The 19,157-nt window shown below is 43.9% G+C and overlaps 1 protein-coding gene across 3 annotated transcripts in view; it reads right to left on the reverse strand.

Annotated features, from left to right (window-relative positions):
- actn1 (actinin, alpha 1) overlaps positions 1-19,157 on the reverse strand; it is a 130,441-nt gene that overhangs the window by 76,677 nt on the left and 34,607 nt on the right. For all 3 annotated transcript variants that reach the window (XM_014192851.2, XM_014192931.2, XM_014192775.2), the window contains exons 2-3: positions 15,966-16,080; positions 1,570-1,689 (exon numbers count right to left, since the gene is read on the reverse strand). In XM_014192851.2, coding sequence (XP_014048326.1) covers positions 1,570-1,689; positions 15,966-16,080 — 235 coding nt within the window. The remainder of the gene's footprint in view (positions 1-1,569; positions 1,690-15,965; positions 16,081-19,157) is intronic.

The following is a 19,157-nucleotide window of genomic DNA, read 5'->3' on the forward strand; positions in this document are numbered from 1 at the left end:
CCACCTGGGGGGGGCCCGTCAGGAAGTCCAGGATCCAGTTGCAGAGGGAGGTGTTTAGTCCCAGGGTCCTTAGCTTAGTGATGAGCTTTGAGGGCACTATGGTGTTGAACGCTGAGCTGTAGTTAATGAATAGCATTCTCACGTAGGTGTTCCTTTTTTTCAGGTGGGAAAGGGCAGTGTTGCGTGCAATGCGTCATCTGTGGATCTGTTGGTATCAGATTCGAGTGGGTGTAGGTTTTCTGGGATGATGGTGTTGATGTGAGTCATGACCAGCCTTTCAAAGTACTCCATGGCTACAGACGTGAGTGCTGCGGGGCGATAGTCATTTAGGCAGGTTACCTTGGCGTTCTTGGGCACAGGAACTATGGTGGTCTTCTTGAAACATGTAGGTATTACAGACTCGGTCAGGGAGAGGTTGAAAGTCAGTGAAGACAGTTGCCAGTTGGTCAGTACACGTCCTGGTAATCCGTCTGGCCCTGCAGCCTTGTGAATGTTGACCTGTTTAAAGGTCTTACTCACAGTTTTCCTGCTTTAAAGTCCCCGGCCACTTGTTTGTTTATGGCCTTATACAGCTCGTTGAGTGTGGTCATAGTGCCTGCATCATTTTGTGGTGGTAAATAGACGTCTACGAAAAATATAGATAAAAACTCTTGGTAAATAGTGTGGTATACAGCTTATCATGAGGTACTCTACCTCAGCCGAGCAAAACCATGAGACATCTTTAATATTAGACGTCGCGCACCAGCTGTTGTTGACAAATAGATACACACCACCACCCCTCGCCTTACTGGAGGTTGCTGTTCTGTCTTGCCGATGCAAGGAAAACCCAGACAACTGTCCTCGTTCAGCCAGGACTCGGTGAAACATAAGATATTACCATTTTTAATGTCCAGTTGGAAGGATAGTCTCGAACGAAGCTCATCCAGTTTATTCTCCAGTGATTGCACATTCGCCAGTAGGACGGATGGTAAAGGCAAATGATCCACTCGCCAACGAATTCTCACAAAGGCACTCGGATCTGCGCCCCCCCCCCCTCGTATCGGCGTCTCCTCTTCATGCGAATGACAGGGATTTGGGCCTGTTCCGAGAGGAGCCGTTAATCTTTCGCCTCCAATTCGTTAAAGAAAAAATCTTTGTCCAGTCCGAGATGAGTAATCGCTGTTCTGATATCCAGAAGCTCTTTTCGGTCATAAGAGACGGTGGCAGAAACATTATGTACAAAAAAAAGTTACAAACACAGCAAAAAAACACACAGAATAGCACGATTGGTTAGGAGCCCATGAAACGGCAGCCATAACCACCGGCGCCATCTTATCCATTTCGTCTTAACTCCTCCTCCACATTTACTAGATTGTTTGAACAGTGCAGAAGAGCACCTCTTTCTCGTGAAAACCAGTATGTAGGGGGATCTAATTTCAGGCATTTCTTTCATTGTTACATTAGGTTACTGTGTATATATAGACAGTCCAGTATCATGTGACCAGGGTCTTCACTCTATCTAAATTAATGCAGAAGTGTGTCAGTCACTTTGTCAATTTATTTTTACAGTGTTTAAGGTTTTCAACTCACCCTCAGCTCCGATGGACACCAGCTTGACTCCTTTACTGGTGATGTAGTGGAGAGCTTTGTTGACATTGGAGATCTTGTGGACTCTCATCTTCCCTCTCTCTGGTTTGGCCAAGCGTTCGCCTGGACAGGAAACAGACAGGAGGGGTCAGGGGTTAAAGGTCAGACTTATGACACTGTGGAGTGAGATGTTAAACAACACCTGTATCATTTACCTTTATATAAAATATCTACAGGTGCAGTATCATAATTTGATCATCCTATTGTTGCAAGACGATCACAGCAGGAAATGCAAACTTGTAGTGTATTCAAGATTTTTTTTAAACCCACTGCAGTTAAAAACATGATACTTCCACACTAAGATGTCAAAATAACACTCTGAAATTGTGAAAATTATGATAATGCCCTTTTTGTTTAATGTCAGGTGGGTTGGTGTTTTTGGCCTGGCGCATAACGCCACCTGGCGATCTGATAAAATTGACCAATGACAGTTCATCTTTGATTTGAATATCTCCTCCTACTGCTCCTCCTATAGCAACTTTGTCGCTATATTTAGCGAGTTCGCAGACCCCTCCAGCGACTTTTATCGGTAAAAGATTCTAGCAACAAATGAAGCTACTTTTCAGGATGCCTTTGACATCCCCGGGGAACTTCTATGGAAGTTCAGAAATCAAAATCTGACAAAAGTGAAGAGGAAGAGCTCGCGTTGGGAGTTGGCGTTCTGTGTCACGCGCCTCGGGAAAACAGCTGTTCTCCGGATGAAGGGAGTGATTATTACGGTGGCTTGGAGATGGATCAACTGACGATGAAAATTCCTGGTGTCTCTGAAGCACACCATTTGGTGAGACGCAGATCCGGTGCCGAGCACGAGACTGAGGAGACCCTATCTATACTTTTCAGTTTCGATATTGAGTACGGACCCCTCCAGCGACTTTTATCGGGAAAAGATTCTGAGCGTTATTGAGTGTTTGCCTGATAAAGTCATGCTAAGATATGTTAGCTATCGCGTGAGAGCGTTTGTTCCGAACCCGCTACAGTCTCTTAGGTGCAAAGGTTATGGTCACGTTGCATTAGAGTGTAGGAGGGAGATACCGAGGTGTGAGAAGTGTACAGGAAGGCATGGGACAAAGGAGTGTGTAGTTTTGGAGGAAAAAGTAGTCTGTTGCAGTTGTGGGGGAGCCCATGTTGCCGGGGATCAGAAATGTCCTGTAAGAGTTGAGGTTCACAGGGTGAGAGCAGTTCCCGAAAGAGACATATGCTGAGGCAGTGAGGAAAGAGACATATGCTGAGGCAGTGAGGAAAGAGACATATGCTGAGGCAGTGAGGAAAGAGACATATGCTGAGGCAGTGAGGAAAGGAAGGCAAAGGATCATGAGAGAAGACCAGTAAGTATTATGCCAGGACTGAACGAGCCGAACAGTCTGTGTTTTTAGCAAGGTTGGTTTCTTGGCGTTCATTGCTATGATAATTAACTGTACTACACAGATGGAAAAGAAGGAGCAGGAGATAAAAGTAGTAGTAGCAGCAGCTGAAAAGTTATTGGGCGTGAAAGATTTTACAGCAGAAAAAGGTATTGAAAGAAGAAGTCCCGTCCTCCAAGGCCGGTTGCCTAGGAACAGTTAGGAAAAAGTTGTGGAATAAGGGGGTTTGGCTTTATAGGTGCAGGGACAGTGGGTGGTGCAAATTGTATAACCCCCCCCCCACAAATGTGGATTTCACATTCCGAACTGAGAAAGCCAGCAATATGCAAAAATGCGTCTAGTCTTCCGGAAATTGACACAAAGAAGATTATTGGTACTCCTTATGTTGACATGAACAACTAGGTATCTAGTTACAGTATGCACGGACAGCACCAAAGGGAGTCTGTGAAGTAGCTGTTTCTTTGCAATGTCTTCCGTCAGAACAATTACCTTGTCTAATGTAGGAACATACACAGCACACTTGGACAAGGCTACACATGCAGCGTTCACCCTCCATTAAGGTTCTGTCCATCTTGCATCCGGCAGCGGGCATCCAGCAGCAACCTTTCAAGTAAGTAAGTCTCTAAATAGTTATTCTTCTAGCTAGCTCTGTTGATGGCCTCGAGGCCGATACACAAAGCTTAATAAAGAGTCAGTGATACAAACAAGATTAATGTGCGAGTTTCTTCTTTTTTTCTTACATGTTATACAATTGTTACAATGCACCTGCAACAAAGATAGCTCCGATGTGGGAGTCCTTTTCAATATTGAAAGTAAAATACATAATATGGTGGTTCTGCTGTTAGCTAAAGACCTGACGTGACATTTATTTTACATAAGTACATTTTACCTTTACATTTACGTCATTCAGCAGACGCTCTTATCCAGAGCGACTTACAAATTGGTGCATTCATCTTATGATATCCAGTGGAACAACCACTTTACAATAGTACATCTATATCTTTTTTTTGGGGGGGGGGGGTAGAAGGATTACTTAATCCTATCCTAGGTATTCCTTAAAGAGGTGGGGTTTCAGGTGTCTCCGGAAGGTGGTGATTGACTCCGCTGTCCTGGCGTCGTGAGGGAGCTTGTTCCACCATTGGGGTGCCAGAGCAGCGAACAGTTTTGACTGGGCTGAGCGGGAACTGTGCTTCCGCAGAGGTAGGGGGGCCAGCAGGCCAGAGGTGGATGAACGCAGTGCCCTTCTTTGGGTGTAGGGACTGATCAGAGCCTGAAGGTACGGAGGTGCCGTTCCCCTCACAGCTCCGTAGGCAAGCACCATGGTCTTGTAGCAGATGTGAGCTTCAACTGGAAGCCAGTGGAGTGAGCGGAGGAGCGGGGTGACGTGAGAGAACCTGGGAAGGTTGAACACCAGACGGGTAGCGGCGTTATGGATGAGTTGTAGGGGTTTGATGGCACAGGCAGGGAGCCCCGCCAACAGCGAGTTGCAGTAATCCAGACGGGAGATGACAAGTGCCTGGATTAGGACCTGCGCCGCTTCCTGTGTGAGGCAGGGTGTTGCCTCTCACAATAGAATACCACAGTACGGGTCATAATACCCATAAAACTTAGCGGTCAAACAGGGAAATGGTTCCAAAAATGTTTTCAACATTCATTTTTTGCCATAGGGGATTTTAGAAACATTTAAAATAAGGGTAGGCTTAGCATGGTGTGATGTTTTGATAAATATCTCTAAGACAAGGTTACTTTGATCAATATATTCTCTTCTATTTACCCCCCAAAAATGGAATGCTAAAGAACTACAAATACCATGATGATCTGGACGACTGGATTAAACTATCTAATGTTAGCGAAATGTAGTAATAAATAAAATGGAAAAATGTCTTTAAATGGACAATGTTTTTAAATGGACAATTCTGTGAACTGGTCTTGTGCGAGTTTTAAATTGACACAGTACCTGTTAGCAAAGGTATCAGCTAGAAATGACGTGCAGGAGCTTGCAGGGATTTGTAGTTTTGCATGATGTCTACTTTGATGCTAATTAGCATTTTCGAATCTGAGAGTAACTCGAGCTGACTATATTGATAAAAGTAATCTTGTCCTAGAGAGATTTACATGGTTATCAAAACGTCAAGCCAGGGTAAGCTTACACAAAACACAGCCCTTATTTTAAGTGGTTCTAAAATCCCCTATGGTAAAAAATTAAAGGTGGAAAAATTATTAAAACAATTTCCCTGTTTGACCACTAGGTTTTATGTCTATTATAACACCTCCACTGTGGGGCTTTATGTAAACAGTGTTCCCACATAGCCAGCTATACTTTTCCCCTATGTCTGGAATTTATCTAGCCAGCTAACGTTAGCTAGTCAGAAGCTAGCTAACCCATTCATAGACGCTAACTGCTTGAGTGCCTATTGACGCAGTATCTTCCCAGTATCTTCTGGCCGGAGAGTTTTTTTTTTTTAAGATCCCAGAAGCTCGATCATTAAAACACATCACTTGCGGTAAGGTTTTGGAAACATAACAAACATATTTTTCATATCAACGAGAAATAATTTTCAAAACACAAAAGGGTAAAATAGTTAGGGTTATAGTGTTCCCATATCTCCATGTTTCATCGCTTATTTACGGAAGACAGACGGAAGACATAGCCAGCCACCTGGCTTTCTCGCTGATATGAAAGATAAGGGACATATCAGCATATGTTTCGCAAAACCGTTTAGCAAGGGATGATTATTGATGTTTCTAAAATGTTAAAGCAGAGCGCTCGGATTGTAGTTCAGATGCAGCCAACCATGGGCGAAGCTAACCGCTGAAAACCCATACGGATAATACAGTAAGAAGGGTTTTCGAGAGCTAGGTAGTTAGCTAACTTCGACGGCAATTAGCTGATGTGGCACTTCGCTATGTTTGCAATTCTGACATTGCTTTATTATGTACATGTACCTTGTTAAATGTATGTCACGTCAGTATCCTACGATTGAAGCTAGCTAGCTACCTTGCTAACTGGATCTCCAAGGAACACGTAGGTTAGAAGTTTTACAACTTTTTTTAAACAGTTAATTTTTTTATTTATTTTTTCACGACTGCCTCGCCGCGTTTCCCAAAGGGTTCGCCTAATTTGAAAATGGGGTCGGGAGACAAGCTCTGAATAAAATAAAAATGTGGTACTAAGTCCATAGAACTGTTCATAGAACGCAGTTGGTTTCTGTTTTTCTATTGCAAAAATGTGGCTCTAACTTTTAAACTGTTGGAGTTATTATGACCCAATTCCTGAAAGCTAAGATTGTCAGAAACATGAGCTGCTCACAAGCTGACTCGTTAGAGCAGAGAGTGGACAGAACCAACCTTTTTAACCTGTCTCTCCTTTCTGGGGAGGTTCCCATTGCTTGGAAGGCAGCCACGGTTTGTCCTTCATTTAAAGGGGGAGATCAAGCTGATCCTAACTGTTATAGGCCTATTTCTATGTTGCCCTGTTTATCAAAAGTGTTGGGAAAACTTGTCAATAATCAACTGACTGGCTTTATTGATGTCTATAATATTCTCTCTGGTATGCAATCTGGTTAAATTTATTAAAGATAAAAAACTGATTTACATAAGAAATCAGACCCTTTAGTCAGTAATTTGTTGAAGCACCTTCGGCAGCGATTACAGCCTCGAGTCTTCTTGGGTATAACGCTACAAGGTTGGCACACCTGTATTTGGGGAGTTTCTTCTCTGCAGATCCTCTCAAGCTCTGTCAGGTTGGATGGGGAGAGTCGCTGCACAGCTATTTTCAGGACTCTCCAGAGATGTTCGATCAGGTTCAAGTCCGGGCTCTGGCTGGGCCACTCAAAGACATTCAGAGACTTGTCCCGAAGCCACTCCTGCGTTGTCTTGGCTGTGTGCTTAGGGTCGTTGTCCTGTTGGAAGGTGAACCTTCGCCCCAGTCTGAGGTCATGAACGCTCTGAAGCAGGTTTTCATCAAGGATGTCTCTGTACTTTGTCCGTTCATCTTTCCCTCGATCCTGACTAGTGTCCCAGTCCCTGCCGCTGAAAAACATCCCCACCGCATGATGTTGCCACCTCCATGCTTCACAGTAGGGATAGTGCCAGGCTACCTCCAGACGTGATGCTTGGCATTCAGGCCAAAGGGTTTAATCTTGGTTTCATCAGACCAGAGAATCTTGTTTCTCATGTTCTGAGAGTCCTTTAGGTGCCTTTTGGCAAACTCCAAGCGGGCTGTCAAGTGCCTTTTATTGAGGAGGGGTTTCCATCTGGCCACTCTACCATAAAGGCCTGATTGGTGGAGTGTTGCAGATGGTTGTCCTTCTGGAAGGTTCTCCCATCTCCACAGAGGAACTCTAGAGCTCTGCCAGAGTGACCATCAGTTTCTTGGTCACCTCACTGACCAAGGCTCTTCTCCCCCAATTGCTCAGTTTGGCCGGGTGGCCAGCTCTAGGAAGAGTCTTGGTGGTTCCAAATTTCTTCCATTTAAGAATGATGGAGGCCACTGTGTTCTTAGGGACCTTAAATGCTGCAGAAATGTTTTGGTACCCTTCTCCAGATCTGTGCCTGTCTCGGCACTTTACGGACAATTCATGGCTTGGTTTTTGCTCTGACAAGCACTGTCAACTGTGCGACCTTACAATAGACAGGTGTGTGCCTTTCCAAATCATGTCCAATCAATTGAATTTACCTCAAGTGGACTCCAATCAAGTTGTAGAAACATCTCAAGGATGATCAATGGAAACAGGATGCACCTGAGCTCAATTTCGAGTCTCATAGCAAAGGGTCTGAATACCTATGTAAATAAGGTATTTCTGTTTTTTATCTTTTTATAAATGTGTAAACAATTCTAAAAACCTGTTTTCACTTTGTCATTATGTGGTATTGTGTGTAGATTGATGGGGTCTGAATACTTTCCGAATGCACTGTATATAAACCCATGTTTGTTCTGCTATGTGAGCAAAAGTTCTATATACAGTTTGACTTTTTTTTTTCAGAGAATGTAGTGGTTGAACAATGCTCTATAACCGATTAGTAGGACTTGTCAATGGGTAGGGGTTATGGGTCTCTCTGGGATTGAATGGGTGAGATCTATGAATCTATTCTACTCCAACCATCGCATATCACAACAGATTCCGACAAGCAAGTTGTTGTTGAGAAGCTAAGTGTAGTTCAGAAGCTAGGTGTAGTTGAGAAGCTATGTGTTGTTGAGAAGCTAAGTGTAGTTGAGAAGCTACGTGTAGTTGAGAAGCTAAGTGTAATTAAAAAACTCAGTGTAGTTGAGAAGCTAAGTGTAGTTGTGAAACTAGGTGTAGTTGAAAAGCTAGGTGAAGTTGAAAAGCTAGGTGTAGTTGTGAAACTAGGTGAAGTTGAAAAGCTAGGTGTAGTTGTGAAACTAGGTGTAGTTGTGAAGCTAGGTGTAGTTGAGAAGCTAGGTGTAGTTGAAAAGCTAGGTGTAGTTGAGAAGCTAAGTGTAGTTGTGAAGCTAGGTGTAGTTGAGAAGCTAGGTGTATTTGTGAAGCTAGGTGTAGTTGAGAAGCTAGGTGTAGTTGAAAAGCTAGGTGTAGTTGAGAAGCTAGGTGTATTTGAGAAGCTAGGTGTATTTGTGAAGCTAGGTGTAGTTGAGAAGCTAGGTGTAGTTGTGAAGCTAGGTGTAGTTGTGAAACTAGGTGTAGTTGTGAAACTAGGTGCAGTTGTGAAGCTAGGTGTAGTTGAGAAGCTAGGTGTAGTTGAGAAGCTAGGTGTAGTTGAGAAGCTAGGTGTAGTTGAGAAGCTAAGTGTAGTTGTGAAGCTAAGTGCAGTTGAGAAGCTAGGTGTAGTTGAGTATGTGCAGTGTGAAGTGTGAAACACTAAAACTCTTCCACCTTTCCTGTCACAGGATGAGATTCTAGTTGTGTATCGTAAAGTCAGTGTTGGGAGAAAGCTGGTGACAAGCTCAAGACCTCCTATCTGAGTCTGTTTAGCTAACACCCTCTAACTTTCACCATCATCTGTTTCCCTCTGACAGGAACACCTCACAGAGCTTAAGCACATATAAAACAATAACTTGAAAAGATTCTTCCATGCCATGATTTTGACTTTCAGTATAGCCTTGTTTATGATCTGTTTATTATGTTATGTAATAACTGACAAGATCATTTATTAAGAATGACAAGAACCTTACATTGCAGTCTGGTTTATATTACAGTGGGGGGGAAAAAAGTATTTGATCCCCTGCTGATTTTGTACGTTTGCCCACTGACAAAGAAATGATCAGTCTATAATTTTAATGGTAAGTTTATTTGAACAGTGAGAGACAGAATAACACGGGAGGATCTTGTCAATGATCTCAAGGCAGCTGGGACCATAGTCACCAAGAAAACAATTGGTAACACACTACGCCGTGAAGGACTGAAATCCTGCAGCGTCCGCAAGGTCCCTCTATTCAAGAAAGCACATATACATGCCCGTCTGAAGTTTGCCAATGAACATCTGAATGATTCAGAGGACAACTGGTGAAAGTGTTGTGGTCAGATGAGACCAAAATGGAGCTCTTTGACATCAACTCAACTCGCCGTGTTTGGAGGAGGAGGAATGCTGCCTATGACCCCAAGAAAACCATCTCCACCGTCAAACATGGAGGTGGAAACATTATGCTTTGGGTTTGTTTTTCTGCTAAGGGGACAGGACAACTTCACCACATTAAAGGGACGATGGACGGGGCCATGTACCGTCAAATCTTGGGTGAGAACCTCCTTCCCTCAGCCAGGGCATTGAAAATGGGTCGTGGATGGGTATTCAGCATGACAATGACCCAAAACACACGGCCAAGGCAACAAAGGAGTGGCTCAAGAAGAAGCACAATAAGGTCCTTGGGGTGGCCTAGCCAGTCTCCAGACCTTAATCCCATAGAAAATCTGTGGAGGGAGCTGAAGGTTCGAGTTGCCAAACGTCAGCCTCGAAACCTTAATGACTTGGAGAAGATCTGCAAAGAGGACTGGGACAAAATCCCTCCTGAGATGAGTGCAAACCTGGTGGCCAACTACAAGAAACGTCTGACCTCTGTGATTGCCAACAAGGGTTTTGCCACCAAGTACTAAATCATGTTTTGCTGAGGGGTCAAATACTTATTTCCCTCATTAAAATGCAAATCATTTTATATCATTTTTGACATGCGTTTTTCTGGATTTTTTTGTTGTTATTCTGTCACTCACTGTTCAAATAAACCTACTATTAAAATTATAGACTGATAATTTCTTTGTAAGTGGGCAAACATACAAAATCAGCAGGGGATCAAATACTTTTTCCCCCCACTGTATATATATTTTTTTACTTTCAATAACAGAAAACATTCCAAAATGTGTAATTCAAGAGTGTTTACTCATTAGAACATTTATGAATTATAATCTCCAGTATCATCAAAGTATATTTCTTAAAATGAGGAAATAAACTTTGTGATGATACAGAAAATGATACCATAATGTCTACCCTATACATGATCATGTCATTCTGCAGACAGGGTATAGGGCAGGATGGTCCACCATGCAAACAGGTTGTTCTGGTCCTGCATCTTCTGCTGACCTATTGAAAACAGTACAACAATGATATAGCAAATTAAGACGCGAGGTACACGTATGCTTTTCGTTTTGATTAAACAAAACAAAGTAGCAAACACACCTGTGGAAGTTTGTTGCTCCAGCTCCCGACTGACAGGTTGAATACCATGTACCTTCGTGTTGTCACGCCCTGATCTGTTTCACCTGAGCTTGTGATTGTCTCCACCCACTCCAGGTGTCGCTTATTTTCCCCGGTGTATTTATCCCTGTGTTTCCTGTCTCTCTTTTGCCAGTTCGTCTTGTCAAGTCAACCAGCGTGTATCTCCCGTGCGCTTGCTTTTTCTATTCTCTCTTTTGCTAGTCCTCCTGGTTTTGACTCTTGCCTGCCATGACTCTGAGCCCGCCTGCTTGCCCATACTGCCTGCCCATACTGCCTGCCCATACTGCCTGCCCTGACCTTGAGCTTGCCTGCCACTCAGTACCTCCTGGACTCTGACCTTGTTATGATCTTTTTGCCTGCCCCTTGTATACTAATAAATAGAGACTCGAACCATCTGGGTCTCGCCCTGTGCCCTTATACAGTGGGGCAAAAAAGTATTTAGTCAGCCACCAATTGTGCAAGTTCTCCCACTGAAAAAGATGAGAGAGGCCTGTAATTTTCATCATAGGTACACGTCAACTATGACAGACAAAATTAGAAAAATAATCCAGAAAATCACATTGTAGGATTTTTAATGAATTTATTTGCAAATTATGGTGGAAAATAAGTATTTGGTCACATACAAACAAGCAAGATTTCTGGCTCTCACAGACCTGTAACTTCTTCTTTAAGAGGCTCCTCTGTCCTCCACTCGTTACCTGTATTAATGGCACCTGTTTGAACTTGTTATCAGTATAAAAGACACCTGTCCACAACCTCAAACAGTCACACTCCAAACTCCACTATGGCCAAGACCAAAGAGCTGTCAAAGGACACCAGAAACAAAATTGTAGACCTGCACCAGGCTGGGAAGACTGAATCTGCAATAGGTAAGCAGCTTGGTTTGAAGAAATCAACTGTGGGAGCAATTATTAATTTGCAAATAAATTCATTAAAAATCCTACAATGTGATTTTCTGGATTTTTTTTCTAATTTTGTCTGTCATAGTTGACGTGTACCTATGATGAAAATTACAGGCCTCTCTCATCTTTTTAAGTGGGAGAACTTGCACAATTGGTGGCTGACTAAATACTTTTTTGCCCCACTGTATGTGTTTTTTTTTTAAGGGATAAAGGGGTGGGCTGTAGATGATTATCTGCCAATCAGGGCTGTATATAAATATATTCAAATTTGTATCCCCACGTCCAGAAAATTGGACTGAGCATTTCAGTGGCCCAAGGAGGCTCAGGGAAATAAATAACAAATATGATTTAATTATGTGAAGAAAATGTAAAAGACTGCATGGGGGCTTTTAAAAAGGCTTCTAAAGTTTGTAGTTTCCACTTTAAAATGTCAGACTTGATTTGCCCTAATGAAAAATGTATCAACCCCTATTAAAAGGGCAGGTTGCACAATATATATTCCACAAATCTAACAAGTAGATTGATGATATACCATTTACATTTAAGTCATTTAGCAGACGCTCTTATCCAGAGCGACTTACAAATTGGTAGATTCCACCATCTAAACACTCTTATGCAAAAGAGTATATAGAATTACTGGCCTGCATGTTTGAAAATATGAGAAGATCGGAAGAAGCTGGACCACTTTCTGAGGGTACGGTGGGCAGACGGGGTCAGGGGAACCCTTAGTGCTTCAGTCATATACAGGGGTTCACTTTACCCCAAACAATTACGATGGCTACCAACAGTGGAAGAGTGGATACACCATGTAAAAAAAAAAACAGTTCTGTGCCCTGTCAATGTAGGCTCCAAGTCCCCTGACACCACCCTGTTATTATAGCATGACGGTGGGTGGCTTCGGTGGTGATGGAGGTGAATCGGGTAAGTAGGTACTAAAGTGCCCAAAAAGTTTTGACATGTTATGCTGCTAGTAGATGATAAAACACTAAGATAGCCTGCTTATCTAAGTGCACCGGGCCTTGCAAAACAAACTGGCCCACTCACACAGATCTAGCATGGTGTAGCATGGGGGGTGGGGGGGTGGAATAAGCTAGACAGCTAGCTAGCAAGCAAGCTACAACAACTCCAATACTGCACATTTTGCAGAAATGAATGGTAAAACACCAATAGGATTAATGTCATTGTTTATTTCAAGGTATGTCTTTATTTTTGATGAACTGCCTGATCTTTACTGGTCGATATAACTTGCAGTATATCATGGTAGCCATTATACCTGGATGTATTGCTGCTGCTACTGCTGCTAGCAACATTAGTAGCGTTAGCACTCAGGTTACCATTATACCTGGATGTATTGCTGCTGCTACTGCTGCTAGCAACATTAGTAGCGTTAGCACTCAGGTTACCATTATACCTGGATCTACTGCTGCTAGCAACATTAGTAGCGTTAGCACTCAGGTTACCATTATACCTGGATGTATTGCTACTGCTGCTAGCAACATTAGTAACGTTAGCACTCAGGTTACCATTATACCTGGATTTACTGCTACTGCTGCTAGTAACATTAGTAACGTTAGCAGTCAGGTTACCATTATACCTGGATTTACTGCTACTGCTGCTAGCAACATTAGTAACGTTAGCACTCAGGTTACCATTATACCTGGATGTATTGCTACTGCTGCTAGCAACATTAGTAACGTTAGCACTCAGGTTACCATTATACCTGGATGTATTGCTACTGCTGCTAGTAACATTAGTAACGTTAGCACTCAGGTTACCATTATACCTGGATGTATTGCTGCTGCTACTGCTGCTAGCAACATTAGTAGCGTTAGCACTCAGGTTACCATTATACCTGGATGTATTGCTGCTGCTACTGCTGCTAGCAACATTAGTAGCGTTAGCACTCAGGTTACCATTATACCTGGATGTATTGCTGCTGCTACTGCTGCTAGCAACATTAGTAGCGTTAGCACTCAGGTTACCATTATACCTGGATGTATTGCTACTGCTGCTAGCAACATTAGTAACGTTAGCACTCAGGTTACCATTATACCTGGATGTATTGCTACTGCTGCTAGTAACATTAGTAACATTAGCACTCAGGTTACCATTATACCTGGATTTACTGCTACTGCTGCTAGCAACATTAGTAACGTTAGCACTCAGGTTACCATTATACCTGGATTTACTGCTACTGCTGCTAGCAACATTAGTAGCGTTAGCACTCAGGTTACCATTATACCTGGATTTACTGCTACTGCTGCTAGCAACATTAGTAACGTTAGCAGTCAGGTTACCATTATACCTTGATTTACTGTTACTGCTGCTAGTAACATTAGTAACGTTAGTACTCAGGTTAGCATGTGGCTAGCTACAGTATAGCTACCATCGGCCAATAACAGAGTTTTAGCCAGTTTGGTTATAGATGTTCAATGTCTACTATGACAGTATGAGAAATGCTGATGTGTTGAACTGCTAATAAGTGATGTGTTTCAAGGCTACTAGCTAGGGGTTAGCCAGCAGGGGTTAGCCAGCAGGGGTTAGCCAGCAGGGGTCAGCCAGCAGGGGTCAGCCAGCAGGGGTCAGCCAGCAGGGGTCAGCCAGCAGGGGTCACTATGTACCTGTTACTATGTTCCAGTGGGTATGATGTTAGTAGGGTACAGTGGGTATGATGTTAGTAGGGTACAGCGGGTATGCTGTTAGTAGGCTACAGCGGGTATGCTGTTAGTAGGCTACAGCGGGTATGCTGTTAGTAGGGTACAGCGGGTATGCTGTTAGTAGGGTACAGCGGGTATGCTGTTAGTAGGGTACAGCGGGTATGCTGTTAGTAGGGTACAGCGGGTATGCTGTTAGTAGGGTACAGCGTGTATGCTGTTAGTAGGGTACAGCGGGTATGCTGTTAGTAGGGTACAGCGGGTATGCTGTTAGTAGGCTACAGCGGGTATGCTGTTAGTAGGCTACAGCGGGTATGCTGTTAGTAGGCTACAGCGGGTATGCTGTTAGTAGGCTACAGCGGGTATGCTGTTAGTAGGCTACAGCGGGTATGATGTTAGTAGGGTACAGCGGGTATGATGTTAGTAGGGTACAGCGGGTATGCTGTTAGTAGGCTACAGCGGGTATGCTGTTAGTAGGCTACAGCGGGTATGCTGTTAGTAGGGTACAGCGGGTATGCTGTTAGTAGGGTACAGCGGGTATGCTGTTAGTAGGGTACAGCGGGTATGCTGTTAGTAGGGTACAGCGGGTATGCTGTTAGTAGGGTACAGCGGGTATGCTGTTAGTAGGGTACAGCGGGTATGCTGTTAGTAGGGTACAGCGGGTATGCTGTTAGTAGGCTACAGCGGGTCAATGTACCTGTTAGTAGGCTACAGTGGGTATGCTGTTAGTAGGCTACAGCGGGTATGATGTTAGTAGGGTACAGCGGGTATGCTGTTAGTAGGGTACAGCGGGTATGCTGTTAGTAGGCTACAGCGGGTATGCTGTTAGTAGGCTACAGCGGGTATGCTGTTAGTAGGCTACAGCGGGTATGATGTTAGTAGGGTACAGCGGGTATGATGTTAGTAGGGTACAGTGGGTATGCTGTTACTAGGGTACAGTGTTACTAGATCACATACACACATCCTGACAAAAGTTTGAATTCGGGAAAAGTTCTAAGAAGATTTTCCAGCGCATACCCATATGTTGAAATACGTGGACTGCTATCCGCTGTGAAAATCTCTGTTCTCTGCCATTAGAGATACATCATGTGGACACCATTAGATATACATGATATAGACACCATTAGAGATACATCATGTGGGCACCATTAGAGATACATCATGCAGGCACCATTAGAGATACATGATATAGACACCATTAGAGATACATGATATAGACACCATTAGAGATGCATCATGTGGACACCATTAGAGATGCATCATGTGGACACCATTAGAGATGCATCATGTGGACACCATTAGAGATGCATCATGTGGACACCATTAGAGATGCATCATGTGGACACCATTAGAGATGCATCATGTGGACACCATTAGAGATGCATCATGTGGACACCATTAGAGATACATCATGTGGACACCATTAGAGATACATCATGTGGACACCATTAGAGATACATCATGTGGACACCATTAGAGATACATCATGTGGACACCATTAGAGATACATCATGTGGACACCATTAGAGATACATCATGTGGACACCATTAGAGATACATCATGTGGACACCATTAGAGATACATCATGTAGGCACCATTAGAGATGCATCATGTGGACACCATTAGAGATACATGATATAGACACCATTAGAGATACATCATGTGGACACCATTAGAGATACATCATGTGGACACCATTAGAGATACATCATGTAGGCACCAGGCCTCTCCTCCTCACCTGATATGACCTCTAGCAGCAGCATGAGTTTCAGTCCGTCCCTGAAGTCCTCCTCGATGTTCTCGATCTGCGTTCCTGCTTTCCTCAGGTGGGAGTTACACCAGGCCGTGAACGTCTGGGGAGGAGAAGAGACATGAGTTAGTTACCACGGTGTCAGGCACAGTGCATAGAACAGAGTAGAGTAGAGTAGAGTAGGGTAGAGTAGAGTAGGGTAGAGTAGAGTAGAACAGAGTAGAGTAGAGTAGAACAGAGTAGAGTAGAGTAGAGTAGAACAGAGTAGAGTAGAACAGAGTAGAGTAGAACAGAGTAGAGTAGAACAGAGTAGGGTAGAGTAGGGTAGACCAGAGTAGGGTAGACCAGAGTAGAGTAGGGTAGAACAGAGTAGGGTAGAGTAGAGTAGAACAGAGTAGAGTAGAACAGTAGGGTAGAACAGAGTAGGGTAGAACAGAGTAGAGTAGGGTAGAACAGAGTAGGGTAGAGTAGAGTAGGACAGAGTAGGGTAGAGTAGAACAGAGTAGGGTAGAGTAGGGTAGGGTAGAGTAGGGTAGAGTAGAGTAGAGTAGGGTAGAGTAGAGTAGAACAGAGTAGGGTAGAGTAGAACAGAGTAGGGTAGAACAGAGTAGAGTAGAGTAGAACAGAACAGAGTAGAACAGAGTAGGGTAGAGTAGGGTAGAGTAGAGTAGAACAGAGTAGGGTAGAACAGAGTAGGGTAGAACAGAGTAGGGTAGAGTAGAACAGAGTAGGGCAGAGTAGAGTAGAACAGAGTAGGGTAGAACAGAGTAGAACAGAGTAGGGTAGAACAGAGTAGGGTAGAACAGAGTAGGGTAGGGTAGAACAGAGTAGGGTAGAGTAGAACAGAGTAGGGTAGAGTAGAACAGAGTAGGGTAGAGTAGAACAGAGTAGGGTAGAGTAGAACAGAGTAGGGTAGAGTAGAACAGAGTAGGGTAGAGTAGAACAGAGTAGGGTAGAGTAGAACAGAGTAGGGTAGGGTAGAACAGAGTAGGGTAGAACAGAGTAGAGTAGAACAGAGTAGGGTAGAACAGAGTAGGGTAGGGTAGAACAGAGTAGGGTAGGGTAGAACAGAGTAGGGTAGAGTAGAACAGAGTAGGGTAGAGTAGAGTAGGGTAGAGTAGAGTAGAGTAGAGTAGAGTAGAACAGAGTAGAGTAGAACAGAGTAGAGTAGAGTAGGGTAGAGTAGAGTAGAGTAGGGTAGAACAGAGTAGAGTAGAGTAGGGTAGAACAGAGTAGGGTAGAGTAGAGTAGAACAGAGTAGGGTAGAGTAGAGTAGAACAGAGTAGAACAGAGTAGAACAGAGTAGAACAGAGTAGGGTAGAGTAGGGTAGAGTAGAGTAGAGTAGAGTAGAGTAGAGTAGAGTAGAATAGAGTAGAACAGAGTAGAGTAGAACAGAGTAGAGTAGAACAGAGTAGAGTAGAACAGAGTAGAGTAGAACAGAGTAGAGTAGAACAGAGTAGAGTAGAACAGAGTAGGGTAGAGTAGGGTAGAGTAGAATAGAGTAGAGTAGAACAGAGTAGAGTAGAACAGAGTAGGGTAGAGTAGGGTAGAGTAGAACAGAGTAGAGTAGAACAGAGTAGAGTAGAACAGAGTAGGGTAGAACAGAGTAGAGTAGAGTAGGGTAGAACAGAGTAGGGTAGAGTAGAGTAGAACAGAGTAGGGTAGAGTAGAGTAGAACAGAGTAGAACAGAGTAGAACAGAGTAGGGTAGAGTAGAGTAGAATAGAGTAGAGTAGAATAGAGTAGAGTAGAGTAGAGTAGAATAGAATAGAGTAGAGTAGAACAGAGTAGAGTAGAACAGAGTAGAGTAGAACAGAGTAGAGTAGAACAGAGTAGAGTAGAACAGAGTAGAGTAGAACAGAGTAGAGTAGGGTAGAGTAGGGTAGAGTAGGGTAGAGTAGAACAGAGTAGAGTAGAACAGAGTAGAGTAGAACAGAGTAGGGTAGAACAGAGTAGAGTAGAGTAGGGTAGAACAGAGTAGGGTAGAGTAGAGTAGAACAGAGTAGGGTAGAGTAGAGTAGAACAGAGTAGAACAGAGTAGAACAGAGTAGAACAGAGTAGAGTAGAGTAGAATAGAGTAGAGTAGAATAGAGTAGAGTAGAGTAGAGTAGAGTAGAACAGAGTAGAGTAGAACAGAGTAGAGTAGAACAGAGTAGAGTAGAACAGAGTAGAGTAGAACAGAGTAGAGTAGAACAGAGTAGAGTAGGGTAGAGTAGGGTAGAGTAGAATAGAGTAGAGTAGAACAGAGTAGAGTAGAACAGAGTAGGGTAGAGTAGGGTAGAGTAGAACAGAGTAGAGTAGAACAGAGTAGAGTAGAACAGAGTAGGGTAGAGTAGGGTAGGGTAGAGTAGAGTAGAGTAGAACAGTGAGCCTGTCTGTGTGTTGTAGTTGAGTTGCAGCAGCAGTTCCAGAGAATTCCCAGGCATTGCTGGCATGTTAGTAAGATAACTACCTGTTGATGGGAAACATCTGGGCAGGGCCCTCCCTCATCCCTCCCTCCAGCACTTCCTCCCTCCTTCCCCCTCTCTTTCTCCCTGCTTCCCTCCTTCCCCCTCTCTCTTTCCATACCTCTCCCACTCTCCCACCTTCTATCCCTCCCTCCTTCCCTCTCTCTCTCTCTCTCCCTCTCTCTCCCACTCTCCTTCATCCTTCTATCCCTCCCTCCCTCCCTCCCTCCTTTCATCTGCCCTTGCATCCCACGTTCCCTCCCTCCTTCCCCTGCCCTCTCTCTCTGCCTCCCTCCTTCCCTATCCCTCTCTCTCGCTCTCTCTCCCTCCCTCCCTGCCTACAACAGCCATCCACTCAACACACGAACGACCAAACGGGAGCTGGCATGAGTACTAGCCCCGCCATAACACTGTGCACCCTGCTGAGAGCCAACCCTTTATGAGAACCTGGGTTAATTACACACAGGGCCCAACGGCTGGCAGGCATACACACACTAGAGCAGAGCAGCAGAGAAACCCCAGCCTTTATGAAAGCAGCAGAGCAGAGAAACCCCAGCCTTTATGAAAGCCAGCAGAGCAGAGAAACCCCAGCCTTTATGAAAGCAGCAGAGCAGAGAAACCCCAGCCTTTATGAAAGCAGCAGAGCAGAGAAACCCCAGCCTTTATGAAAGCAGCAGAGCAGAGAAACCCCAGCCTTTATGAAAGCCAGCAGAGCAGAGAAACCCCAGCCTTT

Source organism: Salmo salar, chromosome ssa01 (genome assembly GCF_905237065.1).
Source record: "Salmo salar chromosome ssa01, Ssal_v3.1, whole genome shotgun sequence".
NCBI classification, from domain to species: Eukaryota; Metazoa; Chordata; class Actinopteri; order Salmoniformes; family Salmonidae; genus Salmo; species Salmo salar.